Source organism: Dryobates pubescens, chromosome 21 (assembly GCF_014839835.1).
Source record: "Dryobates pubescens isolate bDryPub1 chromosome 21, bDryPub1.pri, whole genome shotgun sequence".
Taxonomy (NCBI): Eukaryota; Metazoa; Chordata; class Aves; order Piciformes; family Picidae; genus Dryobates; species Dryobates pubescens.
The window spans coordinates 11,597,315-11,615,976 of NC_071632.1; the positions used below are offsets into that span (position 1 = coordinate 11,597,315).

Here is an 18,662-nt window from a genome sequence, read left to right on the forward strand (position 1 = left end):
AGTCCCTTCCCAGCTCTCCTGTAGTCCCCTTCAGGTACTAGAAGGCTGCTCTAAGGTTTCCCTGGAGCCTTCTCTTCTCCAGGTTGAACATCCCCAACTCTCTCTGCCTGGCTTGGTTGGAATGGTGCTCCAGCCCTCTGATATGCAAGCAAGAGCTGTAGAATCTGCATGGGCAGAACATGCCAATGACCATTTTAAGTTATCACCATTCATTTCATCCAGGTTCCACTACGGAAATCAGGTTTGTAGTTCAAGCTACATAGGAGCTAGTCTCCTCCTATAGGTAATGAAAGGAAATAGGAAGCTCCAAAGAATGAATCATTCTTTCCTTAGGGCAGGTGTGTACAGTGGATGTCATTCTCTAGAGCTGCCTGTTTCTCTCTTCTCTATAGACACAGCACAGAGATTACTTTTCAAATGGTTGTATTTCTGTGAAATGAACCTGTGTGACAAAGAGGCAACAGTTGTAATGTGAAAAAGCATCCTGTTCAGGACAGCTGCCTGACAGCTGTAACAAACCTGGAATATCATTTGGGAACTGGAAGTGTTGAGAGGACAGGAACTGAACTGCTGGTAGTATGGTTTTGCATCTCAGATATCAGGAATGCTAACTGGGAATATGGCAGTGGCTGAAAAAGCCCTGGAGAGGTAAGCATAAATAAAACCCTTCCAAGCTGTCCAATAAAAAGCCTCATTATAGCCAGGTGACTTTTGGACTATCTGTGAAAAAAAGATGTTTCTACTTCTCTTTATTTAAGGTTCAGAGATGTTCAAAATTACTTTGCTCAGACAAAACATATTCTAACATAATTTTACATTTCTTGTGTGAGACACTCGGAGAATGGCATTTGCCAATAGAGAAAAACAAACCAACCTGTGGAAGGATTAGCAAAAGTTCATATCATCTTTTCCAAAAAAACTGGAGGAAAGTTCAGTACTGACTTCTGAACTGATGAAATCTGGCAAGCAGAAGGTCCTCCCACAAACCATGTGTTTCCCTCTCTTTTGAGATGATTACTCCAGGGAACTCAAGCTTCATTAATATGTGATTAACACCAGCTCAGCACACCAGAGAGGTGCTGAACTCAGAGAAAAGCACGAACAAGTACAAGGGAAAATGTGCTGCACTTTTCTATAAAGATGGTCACTAGATATATTCCAAAGAAGTTAAGAAAATGTCTGATTTGCTTCACAGAGAGCACTGCTGAAAGTCATCCAAAGGAGACATCCAATTCAAGAATGTCCAGGGTGCAAAACCGATGTAAAGTTTAAGGCTTTGCAGAAAAACAATCTCTGCTGTTTGTGTACAGTAGAGAATTGGAATGTATCTGAGGTGAAAGAAAAGTTCAGAGAGCTCAGTATCTTCAAGTCAAAAAGGCAGAGAGTCCCAATCCCAGAAAAAAAAATACTACATATATGGTACCTCCAGCCTCAAGCTCAGTAGCAATAATCCTGCTATAATGATGGAAGCAGAGGAGGACAGCTGAGCCCAACTACCCAAAGGGATATTCCAGACCCTATGACATCATGTTCAGCATATACAGCTGGAAGAAGGGGGGACATTTGGAGTGGTGGTGCTTGTCTTCCCAAGTAATGACTGGGTGTGATGGAGCCCTGCTTTCCTGGAGATGGCTGAACACCTGCCTGCCCATGGAAGTAGTGAATGAATACCCTGTTTTGATTTGTTTGCACATGCAGTTTTTGCTTTACCTATTAAATGTCCTGATACCAACCCAGAAGTTTTCTCACTTTCACCCTTCTAATTCTCTCCCACATCCCACTGGGGAAAAAGAGTGAGTGCCTGCATGGGGCTGAGCTTCCAGTCAGGGAAGCTACACAACTACAGACACCGAGGTGCCTGAAGAGTTCAGTAACCTTCTGGAGTGAAGGGGCAAGAGTGGAATTTGAGGTACAGACCAAGGATAACCTTTGTCTAAAACAACTCAAACTGTCTGCTTAAGACATGAAAGCCAGGAAGGGACTTTACACATGGGCTTGTAGTGATAGGATGAGAACAAATGGATTGAAGCTTGAGGAGGGGAGATTTAGACTGGATATTAGGAAGAAATTCTTTACAGTGAGGGTTGTGAGACACTGAAACAAGTGCTCAGGGAGGCTGTGGATGCTGCCTCCCTAGAGGTGTTCAAGGCCAGGTTAGATGAAGCCTTGAGCAACCTGGGCTAGTGAAAGGTGTCCCTGCCCATGGTAGGGTGGGGTTGGATCTGAATGATCTTTAAGGTCTTCTCCAACCTAAACCATTCTATGAATTATGAATTTATCCAATCATTTGGAGATACTATTAACTTACAGTATTTAACTCACAAAAGTCCTAATAGCAAATCATGTTTGAAATGTGAAACTCTGTTAATTAAGATTCTATTAAGACTAAAGAAAAAAAAAACCTGTTTTCATTAACATTAAAAATAAGCTGCTCAATTAGAATTCATTGCATACTGTGTGTTCTAATTTCTTCACACCTTTCAGAATTACCACTCTTCCTTATACAGTAATTCTAAAGCAAGTTTGTTTCCTTTCTCAAAGAATTTCTTTGATTAAAACAAACAAACAACAGCCAACCAAACAAAAAGAAAGCTTAAAGCTGTGATTTAAATATTTCTGATTCTCTTTTTTCCACCTGATAAAGCATTCCATATAGTAAAATTTTTATTATGCCCACAGGCACCTACAGCCAGTCAATACCAAAACTTATTCCTTCTTTACCCATGCCAGAAATCCATCAAGATTAAGAGTGATAGTGAGATATCTACTGCTGGACACGCTATTCCTGTATGTTTAATAGAGGCACTGCTCTCCCACTGTCATCTCCAGTACAAAATTGGGGCCTTCTCAAAGTAAGTCTGCAGACATTTGCCCGGGAGCCGTTAAAACAAACATCCGATACAACATAAAACAAAGCTCTTACCGGTTTGCAGGAGAAATATAGTTAAATTTTATACAAGATGACTCCCACTCTACAGCAAATAAAAATATCCACATCAGTACAGCATTTTAACATACTTGCATCACAACCTGGGTTTAGTCCTTTCATTTTTCCAGATATCCCCATGAAGATATTAACTTTCTAGTATTCATAATCCAAAGTAAAACAACAGACGTCTTAAATTTGACCAAATTTCAATTCAAGTATTTTGAAATATGTTTTTATGCTTTCTTTCAGTGTATCAAAAGGTCACTTTGTTTTTTACATGAATGCTAACAGGCACAGTTCACAACCAAGGTCAAGATTTCTCTGGGGATTCATTCCCCCTCTCTCATTCTAAAACAAGTTCATGATTTAAATTCAAGATAAACGATGAATATATTATTGATCTAACTGCTCAGGCTGGCCCACATATATAATGCTCAAACATCATGAATGAGCAAAATCTTATTATTCATTTCCTGTGCTTGATTAACAATGACTGTGAATGGAAGTCACAAGGGTATTACTGAATGTAGGAACTGCTGGAGAGAGTTCAATGGAGAGCTATGAGGATGGTTAAGGGACTAGAGCATCTCTCTTATGAGGAAAGACTGAGAGGCCTGGGGGTCTTTAGTCTGGAAATGAGAAGGCTCAGAGAGGGCACCTTATCAATATTTACGAATTTCTGAAGAGTGGCTGTCAGGAGGATGAAGCCAGTCTTTTTTTGGTGATACCCAGTGATTGGATGAGGGGCAGTGGGTATAAACTCAATCATAGGGAATTTCGTCTCAACATGAAAATAAACTGCTTTACTGTGCTGGAGCCCTGGCACAGGCTGCCCAGAGAGGTTGTGGAGTATTCTTCTCTAGAGACCTTCAAAACCTGCCTGGAAGGATTTCTGTTTGACCTGCCCTAAGTGGTCCTGCTTTGCAGAAGTGTTGGATTCAATGATCTTTGGAGGTCCCTTCCAACCCCTAGCATTCTGTGATTCTGTGAATAAACATGTGCAAAGTCCATCTATCCATGTTTCAAGGTAAGGTCACCCATTCACCTTCATCATCTGAACACAAACGCAACTCCCCTCAAACCAAAGACAGTTACTCACCAACGGCTCCCTGTTTTTGACGAGCCTAATTATTTTAACTGAATCTTCTTCCTCATCAATATCATCAGGCATGGGAGGCAAGACAGGATCATAATTCTTCTGAGCAACAGTATCATGTACAGAGAGCAAAGCCTGGAAACATGAATAGTCAGGAGGTTATTTGGAATCTGCAAAGCTTATGAAAGACAAAGCAGAGTCCGATGCATGTCATTCTTGTACACAATTTTAACACAGGTCAAACTGATGTAAGAACTCCATAAAGTATGTGGGTTTGTCTGCACAATGTATGTATCTAGAAAATGGTGTCTTTATACACACAAAACCCCCAGGTGCTTTGCTAATTAGCATGAAATTACTAGAACTATGAACAGAACACCTAGTTTCCTGAAGTAAGAACAGCTTTCTATTTGTCCTGGATAAAAAATATCCATATAACAGTAAGCATTCCTATCAATCAAATAAGCAAATCAAGCCTTTGCCAGTACTTCTGATCAAGAATGAGATGCATGTCATTAACCATTCCCTTCAGAATGGTTCTAGAAGCTCACCTGGTTAGTGGATACCTTTCATACTTAGACCCTTTCGTACCAGCTCCAGATTTTGTTAGGAATTTTTAATTTATTGTGGAATTCACAACTGAGATTGAGGAACAGAGTGCTGAAACATCTTGGTTCAGGCAGGTGCTTATCAACCACCACCAGGCATGCCATTTTGATAAAAACCATTGCAAAAACACTAGTCATTACTGCTTTTCTTCCCAAGTCACAGTTGTACCACCAGTAATTATCAGCTCCTTCCCAACAAAGATTAGTTTTATTTCAGATTTGAGCTGAAAGCACCAGGCCTTGTCCTAGAGAAGTGTATTATGACATATTACTGATGTAAACGGGGTGCATTAAGAAAAGTGGTCTAGGAAGCTTCTCCTCCACCTCCACTCTGCCCTGGTGAGACCACACCTGGAACACTGTGTCCAGTTTTAGGCTCACCAGTTCAAACAGACAGGGATCTACTGGAACAAATCCAAAAGAGAGCTACAAGGATGACTGTGGAACTTGATCATCTCTCCCATGAAGAAAGATTAAGAGGCCTGGGGCTATTTAGACTTCAGAAATGAAGGATGAGACAGGATCTTATTGATGTCTATAAACACCTGAGGAGCAGGTGTCAGGATGAAAGTGAGGATCTGTTTTTGGTGGTTCCCAGTGACAGGACAAAGAACAACAGGAACAAGCTGGAACACAGGAGCTTCCACCTCATGAGGAGAAACTTCTTTATAGTGAGGGTGACAGAGCACTGGAAGAGGCTGCCCAGAGAAGTTGCGGAATCTCCTTCTACAAGAGACTTTCAAAACACACCTGGATGCATTCCTGTGTGACCTGCCCTAGGTGATTCTGCTTTGGCAGGGGGCTTGGATTTGATGATCTCTAGAGGTCCTTTCCAACCCCAAAGATTCTGTTATTCTGTGAAAAACCATGCAACCACACACAATCCACCAAAGATGTACGTGAAATATCAAAGATATACTAAAACAACAGCAGTGTTTGCTTTTACTTCAGGCTACTTAACAGTTAAGACTTCTAATACTAGTCTTCTGTAATTGCACATTCATGGGCTGGTTCAATGTAATGAGATTCTATATTGCACTTTAAAAACAATCAGGCAAATGGAGAAAACAGATGAAAATAATCCAAAGCATCCCTTCCAGAGTAAAAGACAAGTTGACCAGGGATGTGGTTGAGGCCCCATCCCTGGAGACATTCAAAGTCAGACTCAATGTGGCCCTGGGCAGCCTGATCTAGTTGGAGGTGTCCCTGCTGATTGCAGTGGGGTTGGACAAGACTACCTTTGAGGGTCTTTTCCAACGCAATGCAATCTGTGAATCTGTGACAACAAAACTTGTGGACAGATTCTGTCCACTACTACACTGAGTTCTGCCAGACAAGACTCTAGGGGGACCATATAGCATCCTTCCAGTACCTGAAGGTACCCTGCAGGAAGACTGGAGAGAGACTTTTCATAAGGGTGTCCAGCAACAGGACAAGGGGGAATGGTTTGAAGCTGAGGGACAGTAGGTTTATATTGGACCTTAGGAAGAATTTCTTCAGTATGAGAGTGCTGGGACTCTGGATTTTGTTGCCCAGAGAAGCCGTGGATGCCCTCTCCCTGGAGGTGCTCAAGGCCAGTTGGGATGAGGTCTTGAGTGACCAAGTCTAGTTGAGAAGCATCCCTGCCCATGGCAGGGGAGTTGGAACAGATGATTCCTGAGGTCCCTTCCAACCTAAGCCATTGAAAAACCCTGTGTATCAGTCTAGACTTTTATAAAATAGCTGGGACTTTTATAAAAGCAAACAAAATACAAGTGCCAGGAAATAAAACTTGTATCCTATGATGAACAAGCTTTACCTAGAGTAATGGTGCAGCAAACGTACAAGGCACTGTAAAGGCAACAGTGGTGTGGTTTTTTACATAAAAAAGTGGCCAACTTACTTCCATGATCCTAACTTTGACCTGTCACAAGAAACTCCAAGAAGTGCAGATTTATTTTGTATTTTTACTGTTTGGGGTTTTGTTTTCAAGTAGACATCTCCTCAGAACTATGCAGCTATGATCCAAGGTTCAGGTCATGTCTATTTAAGCACCTCTGGAGAAAAAGATTTTACTTCAGCTCTAAGTTCTATGCTTATGATTCACTAATGTAAACACAGTCCATATTTAGAACTTGAAAGAAGGTATGATTCAAACTCCTGCACTACCTAAATATAAATATTGATGTTCAGCTAAATTCTTAGACATGATCTAGCTGGAAATGAATACTTTCATCAGACCTCTGAAATGTCTAATAACTAGTGCTGTATTTTTCATGTTAAACCTATCACTGATTATTTCACAGTTTATAAATTGACATCTTAGTCTATCAGCTTACACAGAAAAATCTGGAACCTGGACACATTCTAAGTTCTTTTTTTTTTTTCCTTAAAAGTGTTCTGAAACTTTAAATGTTTACTTAAATTGAGAATGTTTTTAATGAAAACAGTCCTATATTTTGAAAAATGTGTACCATCTAACTACACTGGCAACATTTTCATTCCTGTAATAAAATGACAAATGTGATATGATTTTTTGGCTTTACATTTTGAGATCCGTAAGAGTAAAAATACCCCAACAGGCCCTGACTTGTGAACACAGCTCCTTGGGCTTTTTAATTCTCATTACTAAACAGAAACACACAAATTATACCTCAAAGCTTTATACTTTGCAAACAGTTTGCATTTATTAGGCTATAAAAACATTTGAGATGTTGAGAAATGCTAAACATTTAACATTAGGACATTGCATAAAGGAGCAAGAGAGACTGGACAAAGAAGCACAAGCATCCTTTGAAGGAAAAAACCAAATATATTAGAAAATTAAATAACTATTAGTTAAGATTATTGAGATAAAATTTATAGGGACTGAAACCAAGCTTTATGAAAGCCAACAGCTGTAGCAAGCTGTGTCACTGCCAACTCAGCTGCTGGTTACCTTGCCTGCAGAGTAGATTACTGTCCTTGGCAGCAGAGTCAGCAAAATGGGACAAAATGGCCCATGACTTTGCTGTCCTAGTCCACAGCTTGGATCATTAGCACCAGCCACCTTCTCTGGCAGTTCAGCTTGAACTCCATCAGGTGAGATCAAGATACATTTCCACCGCTTTGCTCTGCTAGTGATGATAACTTCCACTGAGTCTAGCACACAGAAGTTACTTCAGAGGAGTTACATCAGCAACGTGCCTCTGAATTCACCTGGCACAGCTCATGCTCCAGAGAGCCCTAGTCATATTGCATTTTCTCTTGAGAGGTTACAGAAAAACAAAACAAAACAAAACAAAAAACCAGCACACACCCCCCAAAACCCACAAAGGAGCAAACTAAAAATATTGGTGGAGAACATTACCCAAGACTGGAAAGATTTATTTATGAGTAATTTGCATAAAGTTAAAGCAAGTGAGTGATGGCATCCTGTGATACATATTGAAGAAGGAAAGCTGAAAAATCTGGGAGAAGACTGAACCCGCTGAAGAACAGTCCACCAAAATGGAAGGAGAAGCATAAGAAGTAACAGCTAAATGTGTAAGGATTTAAAAAGCTGGAGAATAAAATTAAATCCCTTACACTTTCAATTTGACTTTGATCCAGTTGGGTCACAGTACTGACTCAAAATATTGAAAACACATAATGTAGATGTAATGGGCTTGTGTTTTTAATATCCAACATATAGTAATGGTCTTAGCATTGCAACATCACAATTAGATCAATATTCAGTATACATTACTTTTTCCTCTTCACTATGATGGATTTATTCATGACTGTATTAACTTCATTTCACAAAAGGGTAATTTCCCTGCCTGAAAATGCAGTTTCTTGACTTCAGATTCACCAATTTGAACTGATAGGTTTACCTGCAGCTGGTTGCCAGACAGCGATAGCCAGCAGAAAGCGAACATTCTGCATCTTCAGACTCCTGCTTCCTCTGACTCCTTGTTCACAGCCCCCAGGGATGCTTCCAAAGTCAAACTGTTCTCACTGTTCACAGAAACATGCAGCCCATCCATGTCATCTGGTAAAGGTGTTAATATTCTTCCAGATGAGAGCCCTATGTTTTTCCTCAGTTGTGGATAATGGTAGAATATGCTCTGCTTTTAAATCAGTAGTGAAGAATCTGAACAAAGTCTCTTTTACAGTTGCAAAGTGATTCATTTAGCTAAAGTGTTCTTCAGGCTTTAAGCCCTATTTAAATAACTTCCAAGAGGACAGATTGCTTTCAGAGTGGAAAATACTGAGACAGGAGCACTCTTCCAATACCTTGGCAATCCTTGATCAACTCTTTTTTTTAAGGAAGTGGCAGCATCCTGAGGACATTAAATGTCTGCAGCAGTAGCAAGTTATCTTTCTTTGTTGAAAACTACCTGAAAACACTCACAGCTCTGCAAGAGCTCAAGTGAAAATATGGAGTAAAGAAAAGGAAAAGCTGAGCTGGCAGCTGCCCTTTCTGAAAAAGTGGCTTTTAGAAATGACCCAGCATTTACTTGACAACAGCATGATATAAAAGACTTAAAAAGAGAAGAAAAACATCTGCTGCTCCATGAGGTTAAAAGAATCTCATTATAGTCAATTCCTCCAGAAAATAGTAATATGTATTTGTTTATGATAAGGAGGGTCTTAAATTCAGCTACAGAATACTCAGAGTACATGGACACTTAACTAAAAATATTGAAGGCATTTATTTTTTTGCCTGCTGTGGAGTTTTCCCATACTGAACATTAGAAGTTGTATATTTATCCATCAATTGCACTAAATTCATAAATCATTCTGGAGAACCAAAACAAGCTGCAGTGAGTATTATCTTCACCATTAAATACATGTAAATCTTCTTTAAGTACTGAATAAAGTTGCAACCAAAGAATTATATGAAAAATAGATGTGGTGCAATAGAATAAATTCTGTCTCTTAAACCAGCAACATTCTTTTTACAAGGCCAGCAGAATAACAGGTGTAAGGAAAAAAAGCTCACAATTCCCTAAAATACTTGTGTTAAAGGTATTTAGAGATTTATGAGTCATACAATCTGAGGCTGACACTGACTAGAAACCCAGCAAGATGCAAAAAGGAGAAAAATAATGATACTGGACTACTATTTAAGATTCATCAATGAATTAGACAACAGAAGACTGTTGAACAAATGAATGGAGAATTCAAATAAAATACAGTCTGGCAAACGTGAAGGAAAATCACCACTGAAGGAAAAAGTGGCATAAAAAGATGACAGCTAAAAAGAGATGATTTGCTTCACATTGTGCAGTTTTTCCATTTTCACTAGCTGAAGAGAACTGCTACTTGAATGGGATGATTCTATCCATAGTGATTTTTTCCTAACCCTAAATTACCAGCTTTAGTGGCGCTGCCAACCTTGACGTACTGGATGTGGACATTCCAGTTAGGTGTGCACAGTTCAGTGTTCTTACATGGGCTAGAGTTGGGTCATCATTATAGAATCATCATAGGATGGCTCAGGTTGAAAGGGACCTCAGGGAACAGCTACTCCAACCCCACTGCCTTTGGGCAGGGATGCCTCTCAACTAAATTTGGTTGCTCAAGGCATCATCCAATCTGGCCTTCAGAGAGGGGGCATCCACAACCTCCCTGGGCAACATATTCCAGAGTCTCACTGCTCTCATACTGAAGAACTTTGTCCTAAGATCCAGTGTAAACCTTAGCTTTAAACCATTCCCCCTTGTCCTGTTGCTAGACACCCTTACGAGAAGTTCCTCTCCAGCTTTCCTGAAGGTTCCCTTCAGGTACTGAAAGGCAGCTATAAGGTGCCCCTGAAGTCTTCTCCAGGCTGAACAACTCCAGCTCCCTAAGGCTATCATTATAGCAGAGGTGCTTCAGCCCTTGGATCATCCTTGTGACCCTTCTCTGGACTTGCTCCCACAGTTTTATTTCCTTCTTATGACAGTGACACCAGAATAGGACTGGGTCCTCCACATGGGCAAGTCTGTACACAGAATCAAATAATTTCTTTGATTTGCTTTGCAAATCTTTTCTGCTGCCAATCTGTCAGGTTTCACTTTTGTTTGTTATATCTATCCCTTTGTTTATTATATGCTGGCTGCTAGCAAGCATTCTCATGTCCATACATCCAAGACTGACAGACAAGCTGTCCATTGGACATCAGCTGAGTAATCACAGGCGACAGACCTGACAGCATTAACAGAGCAACAGGAGTGTGATTACTTAAATATACTCATGCAGTATTTTTTCACATCCTTTATATAATTTTACACGTATGCTTATGCTAAGTTGTATATTGTTATATGTATATTCTGTCAGCTCCTACCCCAGAGTTGTGCCACAACTGCTTGCTGATTTTCTCTGCCTGTCAGATGTTGAAATTCAAGGCTTTTCTTGCTGTTTTCAAACATACTATTTTGCTATTACATTTTTGCTTTACTTACTCCACTCCAGTAATGTGAGCATTCCAAAAATAAAGACAGCAATGCATTCACCCAGCACTCCCCACTCAAAAAATTCTATTAAAACTCCTTTGAATTATGGCTGAGAGCAGAAATGGAAAAAAAGGAAATCAAGGGCTAAAGCTGAAGAGTTAAGAATAAAATCTATTTTTCCTCTAATGAGGATACAAAGATGAATGATGGGGAGTTTCCCAAAGAAACAAATTAAGGTTTAAAGATAGAAAACACTGGGCAAAAGGATCTCATCTGCTTGCCAACAAAAGTCTTCCCAGCACTGTCTCCTCTCCTGCAGCTTCACGGCTGGTATGCTCAGAACATCAATGGGCTGCCCACCAAGCAGTGTTACCAAACCATCAATACTGTGGCCTGTGTTTATTGCTGTGGTAATCTGAATATAATACTTAGGAGGATAATTAATATTTCACAGCATATGACCCAAACCCAAGCAGGCTCTTGCAAATTTACAAATTAATGGTGTCTGGTTTTGCAAAAGAGGACTACAGAGGTAACTTTTGAGTTGGGAGGTGAAGTAGAATGTCCTTCAGCTCACCATAGTAATAAACTAGTTTGTATAGTAAAATCTCTTAATATAAAGAGCACAAACCCTGTAGCCAGTTCTACCAGCAAGTCTCAAAGACCACCAATGAGCAAATAGTTACAAATTACAGGAAATTACACTCCCTGAACAGACATTGTAGCTTGTGCTACCATGTGTGAACATGAATATTATGTACAGAGGAGGAGAACTGTCTCCTAGGACGCGAGCGTTCACAAAGACAGGTCTCTAAAGGGACAGGGCCAAAAGGACCTAGAGGTGCCTAGGATAAAGAGCAAGCCCAAATATGGCTCAAATGTTAACTGACCTGAAATTTGTATTTGGGCACCACAGACACAAAACTTGAACAGCTGTGGGCAAATCCCAACAATTTCCATTGGAAAATGTTGTCTTTGCAGAAATCACCTAGGTAAGTGGAAAAGCCCTGATGGAAAATCCTGAGCAAGTCTAATTAGAAACAAAATGCTGGGAAGGAGACAAAGGCTAGATTAAAAGTTTTTTAATTACCTGTTATGAGAAATGTTTCATGAATTTTTCAAAGCAAAAGCATCTTTGGGTTTACATTATTGTAGCCCAGAATTTGCTCTGAGTGCTTTGCACGTTAAAGTTCTTGTAGGAAAAGCGCCTGCTGTTTCCTGCTCAGTAAATCATAACATCAATTTTTGCCAGTGGCTGTAAGGCAGCTGTACAAGACTCTGCTGATCAAGGCACAAAACATTTGGGTTTTTAACAGAACAAGAAGCACTTTGATCAAACCAGTCCATTAGGCCTAGTAAGATGGATGGGATGATGGTATCAGCAGCTGCTTAATCAAGTTTAGAATTTACCAACTTCCAAGTAAATACACAAAAAAACAGAACAGGAGAGGACAATGGATAAGGTATGCTTCAAGCTAGAAGAAACACTGCTTCTTATCTGAATGAAACCTCAAGGTGGGGGCTGGTTTCTTCTCCCAGGCAACCAGCACCAGAACAAGAGGACACAGTCTCAAGCTGTGCCAGGGGAGGTTTAGGCTGGATGTTAGGAAGAAATTCTTCATAGAGAAAGTGATTGCCTATTGGAATGGGGTGCCCGGGGAGGTGGTGGAGTTGCCATCGTTGGAGGTGTTTAGGAGGAGACTTGATGGGGTGCTTGGTGCCATGGTTTAGTTGATTAGATGGTGTTGGATGATAGGTTGGACGTGATGATCTTGAAGGTCTCTTCCAACCTGGTCTAGTCTAGTCTATTCTATTCTATTCTAGTCTAGTCTAGTCTAGTCTATTCTATTCACTGGAAACATTTATATGAAGAACAAAGAGCCCTAGTTTCATTATCTGCAGTTTTAGGGTTACTTTCCCCCTCGTGGTTCTATTCTGAAGAAAAGCTAGAGTGGAATTTATTAGATGCAAATGTTTACACATGCAGATTGTTTATGCTTTGTGAAACTGAAAGTCAAGTATACATCAAACAAATTGCAAATAAACCAGCAAGAGTAAGGCCTATTTACAAGGCTTTTTTTTGGTGTCTGCATCTTCACCATTTGAAAATCAAGTTAAAACCACCCCAAAACATCTTAAGGACTCTGTATTTTCTTTGAATAGCACATTGAAGCTGTCCGTGGATAAGTTAATCTGAAAACATTCCCAGTCGTATGAGAGCACTTTTCCTTTCATTCTGTCAGTTATCTTGCAAAATTCTGTTTGTTCTACTTTAAATGAAAGAGAAGCCAAGAAAAATATTTCGTGTATGCCCACTGCTTGTTCCCTGGGCTACAGGTACAATGCCCAAAGTGATTCAAATACTTCACATTCTTGTATACCACGATGCACTGAAGTCATTCACAGCTCTGCCTGGTGCCCTTATTTAGGTAACTGCTTTATGTTTCAGACTAGCAGCTGCAAACCTTTGAGCACACATAAACAGAAGATAAACTCCTCTGAAACAGGCAGAGGCACCACTGGCATTCTAAGGGGGGTTTTAAAAAGCTTCATTTACTCTGAGTCGTAAGAGGTACAAACATCCTTCAGAACAGCACAGTGGCATAACCTTTCAAAATAATTATTGTTCTGCCCATTACACCAACAACCACAAAGGATGCATTTTGCAGGAATTTAAACCACACTAAATTTACCTTAATAGAGATTAGGTTCAAATGGCAAATTGCTCATTTCGATATGCAATGATCAGGAATGTAACTGCTGTTATAAACATGAAGTTAATAGCTACTTAGATCTGAATAATATATCCTGAGCTTGTCTCAAGGTTAGCGTAATGGGAATAACTTTGTTCAATGGACAAAGAGATGACACATTCTTTTTACAATCTTTTCTGTTTGCAGCCCACACCAGCAAAACAAGTGCCTAAAATGCTTATTCCTATAATTAATTGGTTTCAGATTTCAAATCATTTAAAAAATAAGTAACAATCATGCTTCTGTGCTATGCCATTGTCTCAGACAGAACACAGCTTTCCCCACTTTCTTATAAAAAGAACAGAGAGCCACTGTTCAAGAAAGCTTTTCAATTAAAAGTGGAAGCTACTTTGGAAGCTTTTAAAGTCTTTCATCCTTCATTTGATCATCTGTCATATATATTAGGTCTCCTTTCTGACAGTGCCTCTTACTGAGCTTCTGGCCAATCACTGACAGCAACTCCAGCGCTCGCTTCTCCTCTCACCATTTGCGTCCCTACTGACAGATAAGACCAATTTGCTAACTTGACTGAGACAAGTGCTTTGAAAATCCAGAATTAAATTCCCTTTTAGATATACTTTGTGTTAATATCTTGAATCTTAGTCTTGCCCAATTACGTTTTATTATGTTGTTTTGTTGTTTTATTTAACAACCAGCTCAGCAGACCTTTTAGACTTGTATACCCTGGAAGTATAAGCAGTTATTAACAGTTATCTTACTCAACTGACTGCAAACAGTTGATCACACACTTGTGGTTCTGAAGGAAAAGAGCTAAAGCTGAGTAAGTTGCTGTACTTGTGCTTCCTGAGTCAGAGATAACAAGATGCATTTCAAAGAGTTAATTTCTGATCTGCTTAAAAATCAAATACTGCATTCAATTGGATTTGGGTGCTAAGGTGTGGAAATGCTGTTTTACTTGTTGATATCTTTAACAAGGTATAGCAGGATTCCAGAATATAAATTCTAAGTCTTTATCCAACATAAGAAGTTAAAAGCAGCATGTGATGTGGCTGGCCTGCATCCACAGGACCCAGCAATGATATTTTAACTCTATAAGGCAAATGCAATATCTCACACAGAGATAAACAAATCCACTTGACTTCCCAGAGCTACAGGCTTTGTCCTACTTCCAGAACTCTGTTTTAATCAGAAAAGATAAATCACAACCATTAATAATTCATTTAATTGTGGTAGAGGATGCCACATTTTAGAGTGGGGAAAAAACCCCACTCAGCGTAACTGGATATTGCATCCAGCTTTATTAAAGACCAGAAATACCCCATTCTTATTTTTTTTTCCAGGAGAAAATGCACCTGACAAAACCCTGGAATGACTTTTAGGACATTTTGAAAACCTTGGCTCTGATAAATGTAACTGCCTCCAAGAAATTATTTTGTTCTTGAAAACAATTCTCTATGGATGAAAACCACCAACACCACAGCTTGTCAAAGCTTCACTCATCAGGCACGAACACTCCAAAAGACGTTCAAACAAAACAACGTTACAACACAAGATGAAAACGCAGAAATGTCATTGATGGAAAACTCACCCAGCCTTTTTGGGCCTGTTAACCAAACCTGCAATGTTCTAATCACCTTGCTAGACCTGTCCCTTTACATCATCAAACTGGTGGAAGCAATGATGTAGTGCAGTAAACTAATCCTAACCGTCATTCTTTATGCCATGAACATGAGAAGCAGAGCTCTAGAAGTGGATGCTCTCCTGCTGGCTCCAGCTAACACTGCAGTTATAAGCCAGGTTACAAGAGCAAAGCTCCTCCCTGAGAATAACATGCAGACATTTTAAGTCATTCCCAAATTAAGCCACATACATGTTTTCATATAAAGGCTATGAAACACCATTGAAAAAGTCAGATTAGTTATCCCCAGGAATTTCAGATGTGTAGGGAGAAGTTGTTCCAGACTCATTTTGCTGTTGGAATCTAGAAGGTAAGAAACAAAGAAACCCTCTCTAGCTATCAACCTAACTGCGAAGAATTAGAATGTCTTATGCAGTGTAGAGCATAAGCTCCGATACAGCTGGTAGATCAGGACATCTCTGGGAAGGAACTGGAAATCCTGAGTCCCAGTACATTCCTTCCTTTCCTTTTCCACTCATGGAAGAGCTGGGGAATTCAGCAGAAGAATCTCAGCTGAACAGCCTCTGACTGAATGTAGTCCACCTGCCTAGTCAACATGAGGGAGGAAGGAGCAGTGACAGTTTACCACCTCATCCAGACATACTTGTCATGAGATGGCAGATGGAGAAGATAATGGATAGAAAAATGTATCACACCTACAGTCAGCTCTTTCCTCTAACTCACACAAACACCTGCAAACTATGCAGGGCAGGGAAACACGCACCTTGTGGAGGATTAGGCAGTGTGGCCACACAAAGGGCTTGGTACCCTGCAGCTGGCCACCTTCCTCTGCAGCCAAGAGAGACATTTGCTGAGTTGCTGCAGTTGTTCAACCGTATTAAGCACGCTGAGGGTAAGACACTTGTTTCCCTGAAGTCCCAGTAAGATTATCACATTGCATTTAACTGCTTCCAACAGATACCAAAAGTGAGTGAGTGGATGGGAGAGAGAAATGGAGAGAGGAGAGGAGGGGGAGCAAGACAGCAGGGGTGGGGAGAGATAAAGAGAAAACTAGAAAGGGAGAGATGCAGTTGTGGCAAACAAGTTGTCCTCATACACATTTTACTGAAGCTTCAGATGTATGAAACACATGTGGACAGTCACTAAGGAAATTAGAATAGAATAGAACAGACCAGACCAGGTTGGAAAAGACCTTGGAGATCATGGAGTCCAACCTATCATCCAGCACTATCTAATCAACTAAACCATGGCACCAAACTACAGTAAAGCTTAGGATCTACACAACTCCTCTGATAGAGGAGTCAATAGTTCCTCTTGTAGTATGCCGTTGGCACTGCTTCCCCCTCCAAAGAAAAACAACTTGGCACTTTGCAAACTATGGAACAACCAACTGTGCAAAAACCTTTAAAAAGGAGGCATAATTGGTTTGCAAAATTTGTAGCACTCTGAAGATATCACAGTGCCTCAGGTTTTGAGATCAGTGTTTTACAGGGAATATAAGGAAACAACAGTCTTAAAACAGGCTCCTTTCCACTCCACAGTTTTTCCTCTGAACTTATCAACTGCTGCATTTAATTAGCATTGCAATAGGCAACTACAGTATTATGTTCTGTGTTCTCTTTGGAGTGGAAAAATAACGTGATAGTGTGCATAAACAGTGATACACAAGGGAGGTTCTTGCTGGATTTAAGGAAACAGTTTTTACTGGGAGGCTAATCAGTAATTGGAGCAGGCTGTGCAGAGAGGCTGTGGAATATCTGCTCCCAGGCATTTTCAATATTTGGTGGGAGAAAGCCCTGGGAGCAGCCTGCTCTGAACTCAATGTTGATCCTGCTTTGAGCAGCTTGTTGGACTAGACAACCTCATTCCAACCTGGGCCATTCAATGGTTCCATAGCCTTCTGTCAGATTAAAGCTATCAAGTTCCACAAAAACACCACAGAGAACTCAACTCCAGGTGTTTCCAAGACTAGGTTTTTTAATAATATCCATCAGGAATTCTGTTTCCAGTACCAGGCTGTGTTACTCATGCACAGTACAATTAAATCAATGGTATGACTGAAAAGCTTTTAGTAAAAGCACATCTTTAACGGCATGAGATTTAACACATCCAAGTGCCGGGTTCTGCACATTGGCCACAGCAACCCCATGCAGAGCTACAGGCTGGGGTCAGAGTGGCTGGAGAGCAGTCAGGCTGAGAGAGACCTGGGGGTGCTGGTTGACGGTAGACTGAACATGAGCCTGCAGTGCGCCCAGGCAGCCAGGAGGGCCAATGGCATCCTGGCCTGTATCAGGAACAGTGTGGCCAGCAGGAGCAGGGAGGTCATTCTGCCCCTGTACACTGCACTGGTTAGGCCGCACCTTGAGTACTGTGTCCAGTTCTGGGCCCCTCAGTTTAGGAAGGATGTTGACTTGCTGGAGCGTGTCCAGAAAAGGGCAACAAGGTTGGTGAGGGGCTTGGAGCACAAGCCCTATGAGGAGAGATCGAGGGAGCTGGGGTTGCTTAGTCTGGAGAAGAGGAGACTCAGGGGTGACCTTATTGCTCTCTACAACTACCTGAAGGGGAGTTGTAGTGAGGTGGAGATTGGTCTCTTCTCCCAGGCAACCAGTACCAGAACAAGAGGACACAGTCTCAGGCTGCGTCAGGGGAGGTTTAGGCTGGAGGTTAGGAGGAAGTTTTACACAGAGAGAGTGATTGCCCACTGGAATGGGCTGCCTGAGGAGGTGGTGGGGTCGCCGTCGCTGGGGGTGTTCAGGGCGAGGCTTGACAGGATGCTTGGTTGTATGGTTTAGTTGATTGGGTAGTGTTGGATGATAGGTTGGACATGATGATCTCGAAGGTCTCTTCCAACCTGGTTAATTCTATTCTATTCTATTCTATTCTATGTGCATGCAACAACAGTTAGTGAAAGACACACAAAAAAGACCTATTCTCTACTTTTTGGAATATCCACTGTAAAGAGGTGATGGCTCTTCACTGAATTCTTTTTATAAATATCAGTAAAAGCATAACAATGTATAAGCAACATTAAGTATGTTTCTTCCTAAAGAGCATTTCTGATTAGCATTGTGCCCCTTCTTAAAAGCACAGGTATTCCTTAAGGCACACAAACTCCACGCAGCCCAAGGAAGCAGAGGCAGACACCCATACAGAAAACACACTTGGCAGGTGCAACACATCCTCACCTTGAGATTGGGTTTTGAGAGGAGTTTCAACAGTTCTCTGATCTCGCTGCTCAGTGGTTTGCTCTGCAGCTCCTCAGCCAGCTGGGTGGGACATAGAATCGACACAAAGAC

The 18,662-nt window shown here is 40.8% G+C and overlaps 1 protein-coding gene across 1 annotated transcript in view; it reads right to left on the reverse strand.

Annotated features, from left to right (window-relative positions):
- Positions 1 to 18,662, reverse strand: part of MPP7 (MAGUK p55 scaffold protein 7) — a 140,307-nt gene that overhangs the window by 39,426 nt on the left and 82,219 nt on the right. The window contains exons 5-6 of the mRNA XM_054171197.1: positions 18,552 to 18,632; positions 4,029 to 4,160 (exon numbers count right to left, since the gene is read on the reverse strand). Of these exons, the coding sequence (XP_054027172.1) occupies positions 4,029 to 4,160; positions 18,552 to 18,632 (213 nt within the window). The remainder of the gene's footprint in view (positions 1 to 4,028; positions 4,161 to 18,551; positions 18,633 to 18,662) is intronic.